Source organism: Danio rerio, chromosome 22 (assembly GCF_052040795.2).
Source record: "Danio rerio strain M-AB ecotype USA chromosome 22, GRCz13ab, whole genome shotgun sequence".
Lineage (NCBI taxonomy): Eukaryota > Metazoa > Chordata > Actinopteri > Cypriniformes > Danionidae > Danio > Danio rerio.
This window is the reverse complement of record NC_141042.1, coordinates 12,197,501-12,215,785: the sequence shown is the minus strand read 5'-3', so window position 1 is coordinate 12,215,785 and position 18,285 is coordinate 12,197,501. Positions and strand designations below refer to the sequence as shown.

The 18,285-nt window shown below is 33.7% G+C and overlaps 2 protein-coding genes and 1 long non-coding RNA gene across 6 annotated transcripts in view; 2 read left to right on the top strand and 1 right to left on the bottom strand.

Annotated features, from left to right (window-relative positions):
• The window catches only part of dpp4 (dipeptidyl-peptidase 4), a 42,033-nt gene that overhangs the window by 12,294 nt on the left and 11,454 nt on the right, over positions 1-18,285 (top strand). Inside the window, 9 exon segments of one of the 3 annotated variants that reach the window (NM_001161337.1) lie at positions 3-101; positions 186-255; positions 343-537; positions 2,460-2,514; positions 3,248-3,347; positions 4,000-4,058; positions 4,215-4,287; positions 5,438-5,511; positions 6,236-6,844. In NM_001161337.1, coding sequence (NP_001154809.1) covers positions 3-101; positions 186-255; positions 343-537; positions 2,460-2,514; positions 3,248-3,347; positions 4,000-4,058; positions 4,215-4,287; positions 5,438-5,511; positions 6,236-6,328 — 818 coding nt within the window. In that variant the 3' untranslated portion in view covers positions 6,329-6,844. 3 annotated transcript variants of the gene reach the window in all.
• LOC147838455 (uncharacterized) lies at positions 7,475-10,576 on the bottom strand. Its single transcript, XR_015521759.1, has 2 exons — positions 9,105-10,576; positions 7,475-7,557 (listed from the first exon to the last, which is right to left on the bottom strand). It is a non-coding gene; the product is annotated as an uncharacterized LOC147838455 (long non-coding RNA).
• Positions 11,027-18,285, top strand: part of gcga (glucagon a) — an 8,746-nt gene continuing 1,487 nt past the window's right edge. Inside the window, 4 exon segments of one of the 2 annotated variants that reach the window (NM_001271770.1) lie at positions 11,027-11,086; positions 11,170-11,286; positions 14,003-14,158; positions 15,104-15,220. In NM_001271770.1, coding sequence (NP_001258699.1) covers positions 11,198-11,286; positions 14,003-14,158; positions 15,104-15,220 — 362 coding nt within the window. In that variant the 5' untranslated portion in view covers positions 11,027-11,086; positions 11,170-11,197. 2 annotated transcript variants of the gene reach the window in all.

The following is an 18,285-nucleotide window of genomic DNA, read 5'->3' as shown; positions in this document are numbered from 1 at the left end:
AGAGTTGAGAGTTCTTGAAAACAACAGCGCACTGGAACATAAACTGCAGGAAATCGCAATGCCATCAAATATGTACGGCAAGCTGAAGATCGGAGAGTTCGGTAAGACCAGAAAAGTGGGTTTGAAACAAATAACGAAAATAAGTTTGTTCTAAACCCTAATCTGTTTTTTGCGTTTCCCCTCAGATCTCTGGTACCAGATGATTCTGCCTCCCAGATTCGACAAATCCAAAAAATATCCTCTTCTTATTGACGTGTAAGCTAGCTCCACTTTGCTTGATGTGTTTTTGCGCTGTGATCTGGTTTGCTGGCGGCTGCAGTCTTGATTCCTCATATCCTGCAGATACGCTGGGCCCTGCAGTCAGAAGTCAGATTTCCGCTTCAGGGTGGGATGGTCCACATATTTGGCCAGCACTGAGAGGGTGATCGTCGCCAGCTTTGATGGGAGAGGAAGTGGTTACCAAGGAGACCAAATCATGCATGCCCTCTACAAACGACTCGGGACTTACGAAGTCGAGGATCAGATAACTGCGGCTAGGTACAAATATGTGTCCATGCTGCTCTAAAGGGAACGATCCACTTTTTGTGTGCGTTTGTGAGCTACAGACAGAATGACTGCTTAGACTTGGTGTCTTATTGAGGAGAAGTTATTTTTACATTGAGGGATCCATAGAGAGACTCTCTTGACATATAGAACATTTTGTAAACTACCTAGCAACATTCTAGAAACAGACACACCTCAGAAACTACTTAGTAATACTTTAGTCACCACTCAGGTCTCCTCACCCTGCTGAAAAATCCAGCTTAAACCAGCCTAGGCTGGTTGGCTGGTTTTAGCTAGTCGACCAGGCTGGTTTTTGAGGGGTTTTGGTCATTTTCAGGCTGGTTTCCAGCCATTTCCAGCCTGGTCTTAGCTGGTCAGGCTGGAAAATGACCAGCTAAATCCAGCTGAAACCAGCTTGACCAGCTTAGTTTAAGCTGGACATAGCTGGTTTAGGCTGGGCTCCCAGCCTGGCTAGGCTGGTCAAGCTGGTTTTAGCTGGTCATCTCCCAGCCTGACCAGCTAAGACCAGCCTGGAAATGGCTGGAAATCAGCCTAGAAATGGCCAAAACCCCTCTAAAACCAGCCTGGTCGACCAGCTAAAACCAGCCAACCAGCCTAGGCTGGTTTAATCTGTTTTTTTCAGTAGGGCAGGAATACCTAGTACTAAGAGCACCTCAGAAAACACTTTTAGCAAAAACATAGTCACAACTCAGTAACACCATAGAAATCACTTGGAAACAACTCAGAAGACCCAAGAAGCTCTTTAGCAACACCCTAGTTACAACTCAAAACACATCAGAAACAACTCTCTTGTTACAACCCAGAATACACTAGAAACCATAAGGCAACATCGCAGAGCACCTTTGAAAAGTACTTCGCAACATCTCAGTAACCACTCAGAACACCTCAAAAAACACTTGGCAACCACCCTAGTTATTTAAAACTCAAGACACCACTTGGCAACAACTTTCAACACTCCATAAACCACTTAGCAACACACAGATAACCATTAGAAACTTCTTGGCATTACCCCGTAGCCAATCACAGCACCTTGGAAACCACTTAGCAACACCCTAGTTCCAATTTAGTACACCTTAGAAATCCCTTAGCAACCACCCTAGTTACAACTCCAAACACATTAGAAACAACTTAGCAACACCCTTGATAAATCTTAGAACACTCCAGAAACCATATAGCAACACCCTAGAACTCCTTTAGAAAGTACTTAGCAACATCCCAGTAACCACTCAGAACACCTCAAAAATCACTTGGCAACCACCCTAGTTACAACTCAAAACACCTTACACACCACTTGGAAACAACTCCCAACACTCCATAAACCACTTAGCAAATTGCTAGAACACCATTAGAAACTACTTTGCAATACCTCGGTAACCACTCAGAGCACCTCGGAAACCACTTAGCAACACCCTAGTTACAATTCAGTACACCTTAGAAACCACTTGGCAACCACCCTAGTTACAATTCACTACACCTTAGAAACTACCCTGGTGAGAGCTCTAAACACATCAGAAACCACATAACAACACCATAAAACTCCTTTAGAAACTGCTTAGCAACAGTCCAGTAACCACCCAGAAAACACTTTGCAACCACATTAGTTACAGCTCAGAACACCTTAGAATCCACTTGGCAACCACTCAGAACACCCCAGAAACCAATGAGCATGACCCTAGCAACCACCCATTCACCATTCAGATATCCAAGCAACCACTAAGAACACCTCAGAAGCTATGTAGAAACATCCTATCAGCTACCCTGAACTACTTGGTGACCTCTTAGGAACCTCCCAAGACTCTGTCAACCACTAAGCAACATTTTAATGTCTCTGCTGCAAAAAAGTAGTAAAGTAGGCTATAATATAAATATTTCTCTGTTTTATTTCCGTTTTTTAGACAGTTTATCGACATGGGCTTTATAGATAAAAGCAGGATTGCCATCTGGGGCTGGGTAAGTTTAATCACTACAAATTTTATTTGTTTTTTTTAAATTCCCCTAGAGTTAAACAGTTGAGTTTTACTATTTTTTTTATCCATTCAGCTGGTCATGGAGAGGTCTTACAGGAGCACTTTTAGCTTAGCTTAGCATAAGTCATTGAATCAGATTAGACCTGTAGCATCTCACTCAAAAAATGTTCCTGCCATCTCATGACTGCAGAAAGAGCTATAATGTTACACATTAATATTTATTATTATTATTATTAGTTGTAGTAGTAATAATATTAATTATTACCTGAAAAAATCCCCAGCTAGGTAACAGTGCTATGTAATATCATTGCTCTTGCTGCAGCCATGGTACAGCATCAAAGTTCCTTGATTATTACGCCAGAATGACAGTATAGCTCCTAGCCATATTAGCCTAGAAAATAGCAACATTTAATTTTCTGTTGGTCTTAGTACACGATGTAAATACAGAAGAGTCAAGCTTTAAATGGAAAAACTATTAAAACTTTTTGATCATTTTGAGTGAGATGCTAATAATCTAATCCGATTCAGTGATCTATGCTAAGCTAAGCTAAAAGTGCTAGACCCATAGATCAACTGAATGGATTGGAAAATGGTAAAACTCAACTGTTTAACTCAAACATGGAGTGTTCCTTCAATCTTATGAACAGCAAACTTTTAAAATAAGTAATAGCTTGATGTTTTGTAATGCAGTGTAAATTCATGCATCTTTGTTACAGTCATACGGAGGTTACGTGACTTCAATGGTCCTGGGTGCTGGAAGTGGAGTGTTTAAATGTGGTATGGCTGTCGCGCCAGTGTCTAAATGGGAATATTATGGTATGTATTGCACACTGTTTGCAGCAATTTGACAGTTACTTACTGGAAAAAAAAGTAAAATACCACAAACATTATTTACAGCTTACTACTGTAATACGCACTGTGCTTTTAAAACATTTACAGTAACTTACTGCATTTTAGAAATTTGCAGTGTTCCACTGTTATTTTCCTTTGACTGAGTCCCTTATTTATCTGAGGTCGCCACAGTGGAATGAACCGCCAACTGTTCCACCATGCATTTTACACAGCAGATGCCCTTTAAGCCACAAATGTGACAGTGAATGAAAAAAATTAATTTGGAGTTTAATAAATTCAGTAGTAAATACTAAAAATAAAGGTTTTGTACTGCTACTGTAAAATGTAAATAAATTACATAAATGTACTGTAAAAATTGTCATACTGTTAAATTAAAATGTGGTAAATAGCATTTTACCATTAAAAGAAGTTAAAATGAAATTGCGGTAGTGCCCTGCTACTGTAAAACACATTTACAGGTAAGCTACTGTAAAGGGGCAGTTGCTGTAATTTGCTGGCAACAGTGCTGCCAGTAAGTTACTGCAAAAGTACAATAAAATGTCTAACAATACATATCATGCTCTCAATTTCACCTCTGTGTCCTTCATGTTGTGTAAAAACTGTAATTTCTCCTCAGACTCTATCTACACGGAGCGGTACATGCTCACGCCAGCGGAGAATCAGGCCTTTTATGATGTAAGTCTTTATCTGGGAAGTTCTAAAATTGTCTAATAAAGTTGCTGTTTTTACTATAATGACGTCTGTGAACGTGAGTCAGTCCTAAAATAACTCACGAGAGGAAAGCACAAGTTCTGCGTCACCAGTGTTTATGGGATGTTATGAATTTTGCAGAATTCCACAGTGACGGGAAGAGCCAAAAGCTTCAAATCTGTGCAGTATCTGCTGGTGCACGGCACCGCTGACGGTAAGACACAACAGTTTTTTTATGGGTGTAGTTCATCCAAAAGTGAAAACTGACTGTCTATTTACTCTCCCCCTCAGCTTGTTCCAAACCTTTTTTTTCTGTTGAATGCAAAAGGAGATATTTTGAAGAATGTTAGAAATGGGTAACCCTTGACTTCCATTGTGGGAAAAACAATAGGATGGATTTTAAAAATATTCTTTAAAGTATCTTGTTCTGCTAACAGAAGAAAGAACGTCAAACGGGTTTGTGACAAGTAAAGGAAGAGTAAATGGTGATAGAACTTATATTTTTGGGGAGAACTATCCCTTTAAATGAAATGCATTCAAAAAATAAATAAACTAAAAAACTAATTTTGATAATCAACTAATATTTTTTGATCATGTAAATGTAAAAAAAATAAAAATGTTTTGTTATTTTAAATATTTTCTATAATCTCTTGATTTATAGTGCTGTCAAATGATTGATCATGATTTATTGCCTCCAAAAAAATTTATAGTTACAAAATGTATTTGTATATTTAACTAAATGTATATTTTTGTGTATATAAATGTATACATGACTAGATTGTATAGAATGCTTGTTTATAAATATATATATATATATATATATATATATATATATATATATATATATATATATATATATATATATATATATATATATATATATATATATATATGTTTGTTCTATAGACTATTGAAAAAAATAGCTTAAAGGAGCTAATAATTTTGATCTTAAAATTTTTTTTAAAAATGAAAAACTGCTTTTATTCTAGGTGAAATAAAACAAATAAGACTTTCTCCAGAAGAAAAAATATTATCAGACATACTGTGAAAATTTCCTTGCTCTGTTAAACATCTTTTGAGAAATATTAAATTTAAAAAAAAGAAAAGGGGGGCTAATAATTCTAACTTCAACTGTATATATATAATATGCAAATTCCATATATGTAAAAAAATGTATTGGATATGTATGTATTTTATGTAAATATGTAATGTAAATAATTAAACACAGTAGAGTGTATATTATGTGTGTATAATACAAACTTGTAACTTCTATGCAATTTATCGTTTGACAGCAGTACTATAAACCATTTTTGGGTCTAATATACATTTTATCAAAGTGTCCTTCTTGTAAATATTTTTTTTAGATAATGTTCACTTCCAGCAAGCTGCTCAGATCTCGAAAGCACTCGTGGACGAACAAGTGGACTTTGACACAATGGTAAGTCAGCAGATTCGTGTTGTGTTTGTTCAAATTAAAATCCAAATCTAATAAATGTAAATGTATAAAAAATGATGTTGTGTAGTAGCGTCTTATTATTTACTCCTATCATAAAATGAATAAAAATGTTTTTAAAAGAAGCCTGTTCTGCTCAACGAGGCTGCATTTATTTGATCAAAAACAAGTTAAATTGTGAAAAATTTTAATATACTGTTTCTTATTAAGTGTGTTTACAACTTGTATTTATTCCAGTGATTTTTCTGTAGATGTCTTGGCATTATTACGCCAGTTTAGTTTATACATTTTGTAAATTAAAGTCAAAAAGATTTGCCCTCTTGTAATATAAATGTTTTTTTATATATATTTGCATAAAAAACTGTTTAAAACTGTTTAAAAACTGCTTTTATTCCAGACAAGCTAAAAGTAATAAGATATTATTAAGTAAATTGTGAAGTAAATGTTATGGGAAATACAGTGAAAATGTATTTACTGTGTTAAACATCACTTGAGAAATGTATGTTAAAAAAATATTTCACAGGAGGGTTAATTGTTTTACCCTAAAATGTTGCCTATTAAAATCTATATTTTAAATGCGTATATATTATGAGCTTGCATTCATATTTAACATTGCGCATCACAACTGTCCTGTAATATGATTTATTAAAGCAGTGTTGGATGTTTAGCCTGCGTTTGATTGTCATTGTGTGTGTGTTGTGTGTGTCAGTGGTACACGGATGAAGACCACAGTCTTGGCGGCTCAGCCAATCAGCACGTCTACACTCACATGACTCACTTTCTGAAAACCTGCTTCGCTTGAGAAACGCTGGAGAAACGGCTGCACTGAATCAACGTTACTTCCAGACGCACTTCAGCACGTCACAGGCTGAGCTACTGTACTGTGAGCAGTAAACATCTGTATTCACACACACACACACACACACACACACTCATGTACACCCTCACAGACTGAGTCACACGTCTGGAACACACAGAACGCTGCAGAGAAAGTCCAAATGAACACACAGCTTGATGAACTAGCTAATCAAATATGACCATATACTCAGTATTGATATTCTTGTCATTTTTAGATTTTAAAATAATAGTTGTAATAATAACAATAATAGTTATTATTATTATTATTATTATCATTTTAATTATTATTATTAATACATTTTGAAAGCTGGGGAAAGCAGTGTATTTGCTAGTTATTTGCTAGCTAATGATGTTAAATACACGAAATTAATATATGGTTCATTTGATATTATTATTATTATTATTATCATTAATTTTGTAAAATTAAAAAATCAGAAAATATGAAGTAGTACACATTCAATTTTATATGTATATATGTAAAAGCTTTTTTCAAGCTTTTTGATTATTAAGCGATTGTTATGAGTTCCTGAGTAAATATTTATTGTATGTGCCTTTTTAAAAAGTATAAGCCATAATTTGTATCAATTATATAGAGATATTGTTCAATATGTAATAAAATTGCGTTAAAAATCTACATTGATTGATTGACTTTTTTAAGGTTACACTTTACACATTAAATAACAAACCTTTAAGTTAAAAAATTATAATTTCAAAACAAATTTTGAAAACTGAACATTTAAAAATATATTTTAAACTGTTTTACAATATATGTAATCAATTAAAAAAGATTACTTAGTGATTTTACAGTTGTACTCATTTGGCTTTTTTATTTGATTGGACAAAAATAATGAAACATTTGTTCAATATTCTTTTACTATTACCTCAAATATTTTAAAATATTTTAAAAATTATTTTATTTATTTTATTCAAATCATTTTTGCTATATAATAGTTTCCATCCATCCATCCACAGTATAGTTTAAGAACTATACGACCCTGATCATTTTGAGTTTTTTAAAGAAGGTTTAAATTTTAAAATCTATTAAATACTCATTAATTATTGGGGCCAACCGTCAGTTGTTTTTTAATAATAATAATAATAATTCCTTACATTTATATAACGCTTTTCCTGGACGCTCAAAACATTCTACACGTTTTTGAAGAAGAATCTCCACTAGAGATGCGCGGATGGGCTATTATTTCATCCGCAACCGCATGACAAAATTCATCATCCGTCCGCCATCCATCCGCAGTACCATTTTTGACCAATTTTTAAAACCGCACCCGCCCGCCATCTGCTGATTGGGCTCTTTATTTGAATGGCTTATTCCTTTTTATTATTAAATGAATGTTTCTTTATTGCTCATTATAGAATAGAGAATGACTTTAATGTAGACATGCAGTTAATCCAAAAGTGCAAGTCATTAATTGACGACGCTTTGAAGTGACGCTAAAGATACGAGGACGTGTCTTTTCACTTGATTCGATTCCTCGGTCCTTTTCCTTGCGTCCTTCCCTCGTATCCCGGTGGGGTGGAAACACGAGGAAAGAAAGCAAGGAAAGGAAATGAGGATGCACAAATAAGAAATGAGAAGGACCCGAGCTCTCAGAATATCAGCAGTGAACTCCGTCTCCAATCGGCGCACAGGGACAAAAGTAAATAAATAGCCTAAATTAAACGCACTGTACTATACAACTTTTTTTTATTGTAGCCTAATAGAAAACGCATTGACACATCATTTCAACATGCTGCTTTTTAGCCTACTACTAAATGCATATTTTACTTTATTTTTTAGTAAATAGATAGAATAATAAGTCATTTACATTATAGCCTAATAATGTTTACATTTGTAGTTGTCCATAGCAACCCCAAAAACGTACCTGCTTGCCTTGCACATCTAATTAATGGGCACAGTTTTTCGACTATTTTTTTATTTATTATTTTTTATTTTTTGCTGTGGATGTTATTGAGCTTGCAGAAATCGGAAACAACACCAGTTCTGCGACAAGATGAACCTTTATTTATATCTCTATCAGACAATACCTATTTTATATGCCAAAAGAAACAACAGGCAGTAAAAAATATTAACATAAATATCTTAATGTAGGCATAGGCTAGTCGCATGCTTTGGCAAACAGTTGAAAATTTTTTTAATAAAAACGTCATATCGTGCCTAAGCCTTATAGGCTCAGTCACCTAGAAATTAAATTAGAAAAATAGATTTGCCATCCCTCTTTGAGCGAACATAAAGTCTGACCAGGCTAAGTGCATGTATGACAGTGTCAGGATTCAGACGGGAGCGCCTGCATAGCCACTATAATGCGCCCTGCTGCACTGAAGGAGCGCTCGCTCGCAGCACTTGTTGCTGAAATGCATATAATTCTCTTGGAAAGGTGCTGCAGTCGTAAAAATGACTGGCCTTATTTCTCCCTAAAGGAAAGTAGATTTTCCTCTGCTGATCCGTCTATACGGAAGTTTGTAGAGGAATACTTCTGTACTGCATCCAGAATTAGTGTATCCGATTCCTCCTCCCATTCTGTGAAGTCAGTCCTAGGCTTTTTCGTTGGTGCGCCAGCTATGTGTACAAAAACAGTACAACCGCCCGCCACCCGCCCGAATTTAATTAAAATATTATTTTTTCGTAACGTCATCCGCCCGATCCGCGGTTTATCCGCGGAGTCCGCGGCTATAACCGCCAACCGCGCATCTCTAATCTCCACCTCCACCACCACAAGTGTGCAGCATCCACCTGGATGAGGTGACGGCAGCCATATTGCGCCAGACCGCACACCATGGGGATGGTTATGATGGACGGAGGCCAGTGGGCACATTTGGCCAGGATGAAACACCTGCTATTTTTCGAAGGACATCCTGGGATTTTTAACAACCACAGAGAGTCAGGACCTTGGTTTAATGTCTCATCTGAGACAACACTCACTCTATAGAGTCCACTTCACTATAATGGGGCATTAGGACCCACACAGATCGCAGGTTGAGCACCCTTATGCCTAGTTCAGACTGCGTGATTTTAGCCCCGATTTTGGCTCGCCGACAGGTTTTGAGAAATCGCAGACAAATGCCTGAAATCACAGGTAAATCACTGCTCGTGCACGTGAGTGACAATCACACAGTATGAACTTTCAAAGACAAGATCTGAGAGAATCGCCGATGAGTCGCCGATGCCTGTGAGATATTTGGCGTGCTGAATATCTGGAGCTGTCTGCGACTCAAATCATGCCGTGTGAATTGAGTTTTGACTGAAAATAACATCAGCCATCGCCTACAGCCAATAAGAGAGCAGCTTTCACTTGTGTGTGCGCGTGTGTATACCTGCTGCAGGCCAGCGGGAGGCTAGGGGAGAAGTTAAAAGCGCTCTTTTTCGGGTTTATTTGGACCCATGTAATGGAGGAAAAACTAGTGGAGGTTTGACAGGACTCAGGAGCAACCGTGCCTGTTTGACGTTTCATACAGAAAGAAATTAGTTTATTAGCAACGTTGAGGAGAAATGGCTAATTCCCTTTAAACCCAGGTGAGCAAACTTGTACATGTTCTACCCCATTAAAGGCTTCTTTCTCATTATGTAGTTAATAACAAAAGATATACTACCTGTTTTTGGCTGTGAGACGTAGTTTGGACGAAGTTGTCGGCATTGTGAATGTCCCTGTCGCCGATCCATCTTGCAGTGTAAACAAAGCAGCGACGAAACGCTAGCCCAGATAGTCATGCAGTGTGAAAACATCTGTGACACGACTAGTTTGAAATACTTTGAAAGGCATTACTGGATTCACTAATATCACTTCCAGCAGCAACCTAGCTGGTGGGCAAACATGTGGAAGTAGTAGAGAGCTAGCTGCTGGCTAGCAGTATTTTAATGTAATTTTCAGATTTATCAGCATTTTATTGAAAATAAATAGGAAAAACAAAAATTTAAAACATTTTAAGAAATCATTTTTAGTTTTAAGTCATTTTTACAGCCAATTTCCTTTTTAAATATTTTTAAAACATATTTGCGTTTTAAATATTCATACCAGTCTGTTTCATATTATAAAAGATTTAAAATCTTGATTAAAAAAAAAACCTTTGTGCTTAATTATATATTTGATTTGATATATTTGCACAAATGTTTTATTCCAAATCTAAATATTTTAAACCATTTGAAATCTATTTTATTCATTTATTAAATGAATCCACCGTTGTCCCTTTACGTTTTTTTTTTTTAAACAACATCATAAAACTGCACTGTAGTCATTTACATCAATGAAATGCACTGATCTTTAGAATTGGACATTTAAAAAAAAAAGACCAAAAAACCCAGTCTGTCACGATCTCCCACACACTTTCAGACTCGGCATCCGTTTGCGCTCTTGATTTTTCGCTTACAGTAGCACTTGTTGCGTTATTTTTCTCCTGCTTTATTTGCGAAAGCCTCATCCGTCTGTCTGACACCTCAAGTCCAGCTCTTATCGCTAGGCACTTTGGCACATCTTTCTCTTTAAACAAACACATGCGGTTTCATCCAGAACGGCTAATGGACTGACACTAATGGATGCTAGCGCTTGCGTATGTGTGTGTGTGTGAGAGAGAGTGTGTTACGGGACGGCCCACCTGAACTAGCTATAAAAGAGCCAGAAGTTGGAGAAGAGGCCATAAGCGAGGAGACGATCCAAACACATCTCATATCATCTCATCCATCCATTTGCTGGTGAGTTCAGAGTCTCTTTTAAATGTTTTTTTAGATGTTGCTTTCAGACGTGTCTCATTTTGTTTGGTCTGATTTGATTTCAGGTGTGTGTTGGAAGACTCGGCTGTTAAAATGAAAGGCGTCCAGTATTTTGCCAGTCTTCTTTTGCTCCTCTTTGTTCACAACTGCATTTGCGCCCCACTGCAAGACGACAGCACAAGGTAAGAGGACATTTTTATGCTTTAATTTAAGCGCTTTTAAAACAAATAATCATTTTACAGTTTCAAAATAGCTAGAAACTGTTGGATTTTCTAGGTTTTTTTTAGACAAAGTACATTTATGCTTTTTATAGTTTGTTTACTAGCAGTAATGTATGATAAAAGTACCTAATTTACTTTTGATCTTAAGTGCTTTTATTTAAAAGCGCTTTTGTATTATGCCCACATGATATAGTATAAAGACTATGTTGTCTTATGTCAGTTTTATAGTTTCTATAGTTTGTTTCCAAGCTGTAAATTATGACAAAAGTACATATTTTACTTTTGTTCTTAAGTGCTTTTCTTTAAAAATGCTTTAGTTTTATAGCTAGAAACTATTTAAAGGCTTTTTATTTGGGCAGTTGAGAGTTGAAATGACTAAAGTTGTCTTTATGTCAGTTTTGTGTCATTTATAACCAGTTTTGGAGCAGTATTGTATCATTAAATACTATATTTGCTAATATACTTAAGTGTTTTTCATTAAATGTACTTAAATGCTAGCTTTACTACAGCTAGAAACTGTTTTATGGCTACAACAATGTTTGAGAAAACTTTTGTCTTAAAGTAATGATTTACAACTAAGAAGAATAAAAACTAGTGGTTTTAACGTGGGTGATTTTTATTAAAAGTGCTTAAATACTAGTTTTAATAGCCAGAAACTGCAGTGTTAAAATGATTGGCCCCTATTTCAGTTTTGTGTCATTTATGTCATGCTTTGGAGCAGTCTTTTATGATAACATGAGATGTGCTAGTATACTTAAGTGCTTTAGAAGTAATTAAGTATTAGTTTTACAACAGCTAAAAACTGTTAAATATATTTTTAGAATAACAAAATGACAACAAAATGTGAAAAAATTGTTTTAAACTAATAATTTACAATTAAATAAGATGAAATATCAGTATTCTTGAGTGATTTTTATTAAAAGTGCTTAAATACTATTTTTTTTTTAAAATATCCAGAAACTGCAGGATTGAATTGACTGAAATGGACTTTGTGAATTTTATGCTTTTTATTTTTTGTTTCTAGGCACTAATTTATGATAAAAGTTCATGATTTACTATTATTCTTTAGTGGTTTTCTTTAAAAGTGCTTAAGTACTAGTTTTACAGTTGGTAGAAACTGTTTAGGGGTTTTTGTTAAAGTATACTAGTTTTAAAACTTGCAGTATTGAAATGACTAAACCTGTCTTTTTGTTTGTTTTTGATGCCAGATTTAAACTGTTTTAGGACTTTTTATTTGGAAACAGTAATTATAATAATCATTACACGGTAATAATTTAGAACTAAAGAACATTTAAAAACTAGTATTCATTAAGGATTTATATTAAAAGTGCTTAAATCCTATTTTTAAAATAGCCAGGCAATGTAGAACTGAATTGACTGAAAAAAAGATCTTTCTTTTAGTTTTGTGTCCTTTATATCTTACTTTGGGGCAGTATTTTATGCTAACATGAGATTTGTTAACTAAGCGCTTTTCATCAAAAGAGCTTAAATAGTAGTTTTAAAATAGCCAGAAACAAAATAAGATCTACTATGCTTAAGCACTGTTCATTAAAATTACTTAAATGTCATCTTAAAAAAGAAACTGGTTTAGGGCTTTTTATTTGAAAACCGTAATGATAAGCATTACACAGTAATATATTATAACTAAAGAAGATAAAAACTAGTATTCATAAGCAATTTTTATTAAAAGTACTTAAATACTATTTTTAAAATAGCCATAAACTGCAGGATTGAATTGACTGAAATGGCCTTAATGTTAGTTTCATGTTTTTTCGCTGTAATTTAAGCTGTAATCTATGATGAAAGTACACAATTTATGTCTATTCATAAGTGGTTTTCTTTAAAAGTGCTTAAGCACAAGTTTTACATAAACTAGAAATAATCCGAGGGCTTTTTATTTAGGCAAAGCAAAACAACAACAAAGAATGAGAAAACATTTGTGTTTAAAGCAATTATTTACAACTTAAGATGATGGAAAATCTAGTATTTTTTTGTGATTTTAAAATAGACAGAAACTGCTGGACTGAATTGACTGAAAAGAAATGTTTTTTTTTTCAGCTTTGTGTCCTTTATATCCTGCTTTGGAGCATACGATAAGTTGTTAACTCTTAGTGTTAAACCATAAGCACTTTTCATCAAAAGAGCTTAAATAGTAGTTCTAAAATGGCCAAAACAAAATAAGATCTACTATGCTTAAGCATTGCTCATTAAAGGTACTTAAATTCTAGCTTTAAAAAGAAACTGTTTTAGAATTTTTTTAGGATACAGTAATAATAAACATTACACAGTAATAATTTAGAACTAAAGAAGATTAAAAACTAGTCTTTAAAAGTCTTTTTTATAAAAAGTGCTTAAATCCTATTTTTAAAATAGTCAGAAACTGTAGGATTGAATTGACTAAAAAAGAACTTTATTTGAGTTTTGTGTCCTTTATATCTTGCTTTTGTGTTTTATGACAACACAAAATTTAAAACTTATTTTTTTTTCTTTAAAAGTGCTTAAATACTAGTTTTAAAATCGACAGAAACCGCAGTATTAAACTGAATGAAGAGGTCTTTTTTTAGTTTATTTCCGAGTAGTAATATTTGACTTCTTCACTTGCTATTTATAATTTAATTTAATTTATTTATTTATTTATTTATTTATTTTTTCACAATATGCTAATGTGTTTTTGCAGCACAGAGACAGCAGACAGTTTTTTGGCGAGGGCTCCGGGTTTGACGACCATGAAGAGACATTCAGAGGGAACTTTCTCCAACGACTACAGCAAATACCTGGAGACCAGAAGAGCACAAGACTTCGTTCAGTGGCTCATGAACGCTAAGAGAAATGGGTATGAACTATAGAGACATAATCCTTACGTTTATATTAGCGTAAAGGAAGAATAATTCATAATTACATTGGTATGATTAGGCTTCATTCTTTGTGTTTGTTCTGTGCAGCATATATTGGAATTATATAAAGAGGCAGATTATATGCAATATTATGAAGTAATGATATGAAATTAGATTACCATGCATTTAAATACAAGATTAAAATATTAGTCTATGGAAACAAAATGACTAAATTTCGGTAATATAATTCTAATATTTAAATGTATATTTAAATTACAATTATATTCTTTATTTTTTTATATTATAAAATAATGAGTAAATATAATATCATAAAAATGCTATATTTATATAAATATATTTGTCATAATATTTTAAAAACCTAATAGTCTGTTATTGTTTTTGTAATAATTTGATTGTTACCATAAAATAAAACAATATATGCCCTTATGAAAAAATACCATAGTAATATATAGTAATTACTAGTGTTTTTAAACCATACTATTGTAAAATACTTGAATTAATATGGTAATAATAATTTAAACAAATGACCTTGTACAACAGGGCATGTTATACTACAATATACCACAGTTTACTGTAGTAAAAAGTCTGGTATACTACAATATGGTTTACAGTTTATGTTCACTAATACTACAGTTGGTGGTAGCATTCATTAATAGTGTTGTAAAATATAATAAATATAGTTTCATATAATATATAATAAAATATAAATATAAAATAGTATTGTTATATATATATATATATATATATATATATATATATATATATATATATATATATATATATATATATTTATATGTGTGTGTGTGTGTGTGTGTGTGTGTGTGTGTGTGTGTGTGTGTGTGTGTGTGTGTGTGTGTGTGTGTGTGTGTGTGTGTGTGTGTAGATATTTTGATTTTCTCTCATAAATTTTTTTTATCCTCCAGTGGTTCTGTCAAACGTCACGCTGAGGGCACCTACACCAGCGACGTGAGCTCATACCTGCAGGACCAGGCGGCCCAGAGCTTTGTGGCCTGGCTAAAATCCGGACAACCCAAACCAGAGTAGGCCTCCATGCTTCTAGTCCACCTTCAGTGCCTTAAAGACTGTGAAAATAAAGACAAAATGAGAGAGAAACGATGGCTTCATTGCGCTTTCTCCTGCCAAACATCTGTCTCTTCGCTAACTCACCCTGTGCCAAACGCTAATGCTAATAAACAGCGCTGAAACCAGGCTGTGGGCTTTCTCTTTCTATCCTGATGTCTTCTGCTATGCTAATCTAATAAATGATTTTTGTACAGATGCTAATCATAACCAAACACGCAAATAAACCTAAAAACAAGCTACATGCTAAATGCTTTCTATGCTAATGTCTTCTGTTTTGGGTTCTGCCATGTAAACTAGTAAATATTTCTTGCACAGATGCTAATCATAACCAAACACACAAATAAACCTAAAACATGCTAAATGCTTTATATGCTTTTTCTATGCTAATGTCTTCTGTTTCGGGTTCTGCTGTGCTGAGCAAATAAATATTTCTTTAACAGATGCTAACCAAAACCAAACATCACAACTGAAACCGCAAACACACAAATAAACCTAAAAATGTGCTACATGCTAAATGCTTTCTCTATCTATAATAATGTCTTCTGTTTTGGGTTTGCTGTGCTAATCTAATAAATATTTTTTGCGCAGATGCTAATCTTAACCAAACACAAAAACCTAAAACATGCTAAATGTTTTCTATGCTGTTTTGGGTCTGCTAAACTAATCTAAAAAATATTTTTTGCCAATGCTAATCATAACCAAAGACACAAACCTAAAAACATGCTATATATTTAATACTTTCTATGCTTATTCTATGATAATGTCTTCTGTTTTGGGTCTGCTAAGCTAATCTAATGTTTATTTTTTGCACAGATGCTAATCACAACCAAACACACAAATAAACCTAAAAACATGCTATATGCTAAATGCTTTCTATGCTTTTTCTATGCTAATGTCTTCTGTTTTGGCTTCTACTTTGCTAATCTAATAAACATTTCTTGCACAGATGCTAATCATAACCAGACATGCAAAGAAATCTAAAAACAACCTACATGTTAAATGCTTTCTATGCTTTTTCCTTGCTTATGTCTTCTGTTTCTGCATTTTGCTGTGCTAATCAAATATTTAATTTTTGAACAGATGCTAATCATAACCAAACATCAAAACTAAAACTGCAAACACAAATAAACCTAAAAACATGCTACATGCTAAATGCTTTTGATGTTCTATCTTTGCTAATGTCTTCTGTTTCTGGTTCTGATGTGCTAATCAAATAAATATTTCGTGCACAGATGCTAATCATAACCAAACAAAAATAAACCTAAAAACATGCTAAATGCTTTCTGTGCTCTATGCTAATGTCATTTATTTTGGATTCTGCTGTGCTAATCAAATATTTATTTCTTGAACAAATGCTAATCGTAAGCAGATATCAAAACTAAAACCGCAAAACGCATAAATAAACCTAAAAACATGCTAAAAACGTTTTCTGTTTCTGATACTGCTGTGCTAATCAAATGAATACTTTTCGTGTAGATGCTAATCAAACCCAAATATCACCACCATCACCGCAAACACAAAAATACACCTAAAACATGCTAGATTCTTTCTGTGCTCTTTCTATACTAATGTCTTTTGTTTCGGGTTCTTGCACAGATGCTAATCTATAACCAAACATCACAACAAAAACCGCAAACACACAAATATACCTAAAAACATGCATGTTAAACACTTTATGTTCTATCTATGCTAACGTCTTTTGTTTTTAGGTTCTGCTGTGCTAATCAAAGAAATTATTTTTGTGCAAATGCTAAGCAAAATCACCACTACAACCTCAAACACACAAATGAGCCTAAAAACATGCTACATGTGCTTTATTTATGCTAATGACTTTTGTTTCAGCTTCTGCTGTGCTAATCAAATAAATACTTCTTGAACATATGCTAATTATAAACAAACACAAATAAATGCAAAGTACACATAGAAATCTAAAAACATGCTACATGCTAAACTGTTTCTATGCTCTTTCTATGCTAATGTCTTTTTTTTCTGGTACTGCTGTGCTAATCAAAGAATTACTTATTGTATAGAAGCTAACCAAAACCAAACATCACAACTAAAACCGCAAAAACACAAACATAAAAAAATGCTACATGCTAAATACGTTTTGTTCTTTTTCAGTGCTATTGTCTTCTGTGCTAGTAAAATTAATATATAGAACAGATGCTAATCATAACTAAAACTGTGAACACACAAATAAACCTAACACGTTTCATTCTAATCTCTTTCAGACATTAATCATAAACCCACAACTAATACATCAAACATAAAATGAAAAACATGCAATTCTATGCTAAAGTCTTCTGTTTCTGGTGATGCTGTGTTAAATACTTCTAGTGTAGATGCTAATTACAATCAAACATCTCAACTAATACTGAATGTAAACACAAATACAACTAAAAACATGATGCATGCTAATGCTAAACCTTTTCTGTGCTAACATTTTCCACTGTTTCTGGTTCTGCTCTGCTAATCATACAAATACTTCTTTCATAATGCTAATTATGACAAAACAAATAATATTGCAACACTCAAATGAAGCTAAAAACATGCTAATGCTAAACCTTTTCTGTGTTAATGCCTTTCTCAGTTTCTCATACTGCTGTGCTAATCAAACAAATACTTATTCTGTAATGCTAATTATAAACAAATAATACTGCAAACACACAAATGAAGCTAAAAACATGCTAATGCTAAACCTTTTCTGTGCTAATGTCTTCCAATATTTCTGGTAGGCTACTGCTGTGGTAATCAGAAAAATACGTCTTCCTTAATGCTAATTATAACCAAACAAATAATACTGAAAACACAAATGAAGCTAAAAACATGCTAATGCTAAACCTTTTCTGTGCTAATGTCTTCCACTATTTCTGATAGGCTACTGCTGTGCTAATCAGACAAATAAGTCTTCCGTAATGTTAATTATAACCAAGAAATAATATTGAAAACACACAAATAAAGCTAAAAACATGTTACATGCTAATCCTAAACTTTTTATGTGCTAATTAAACAAATACTTCTT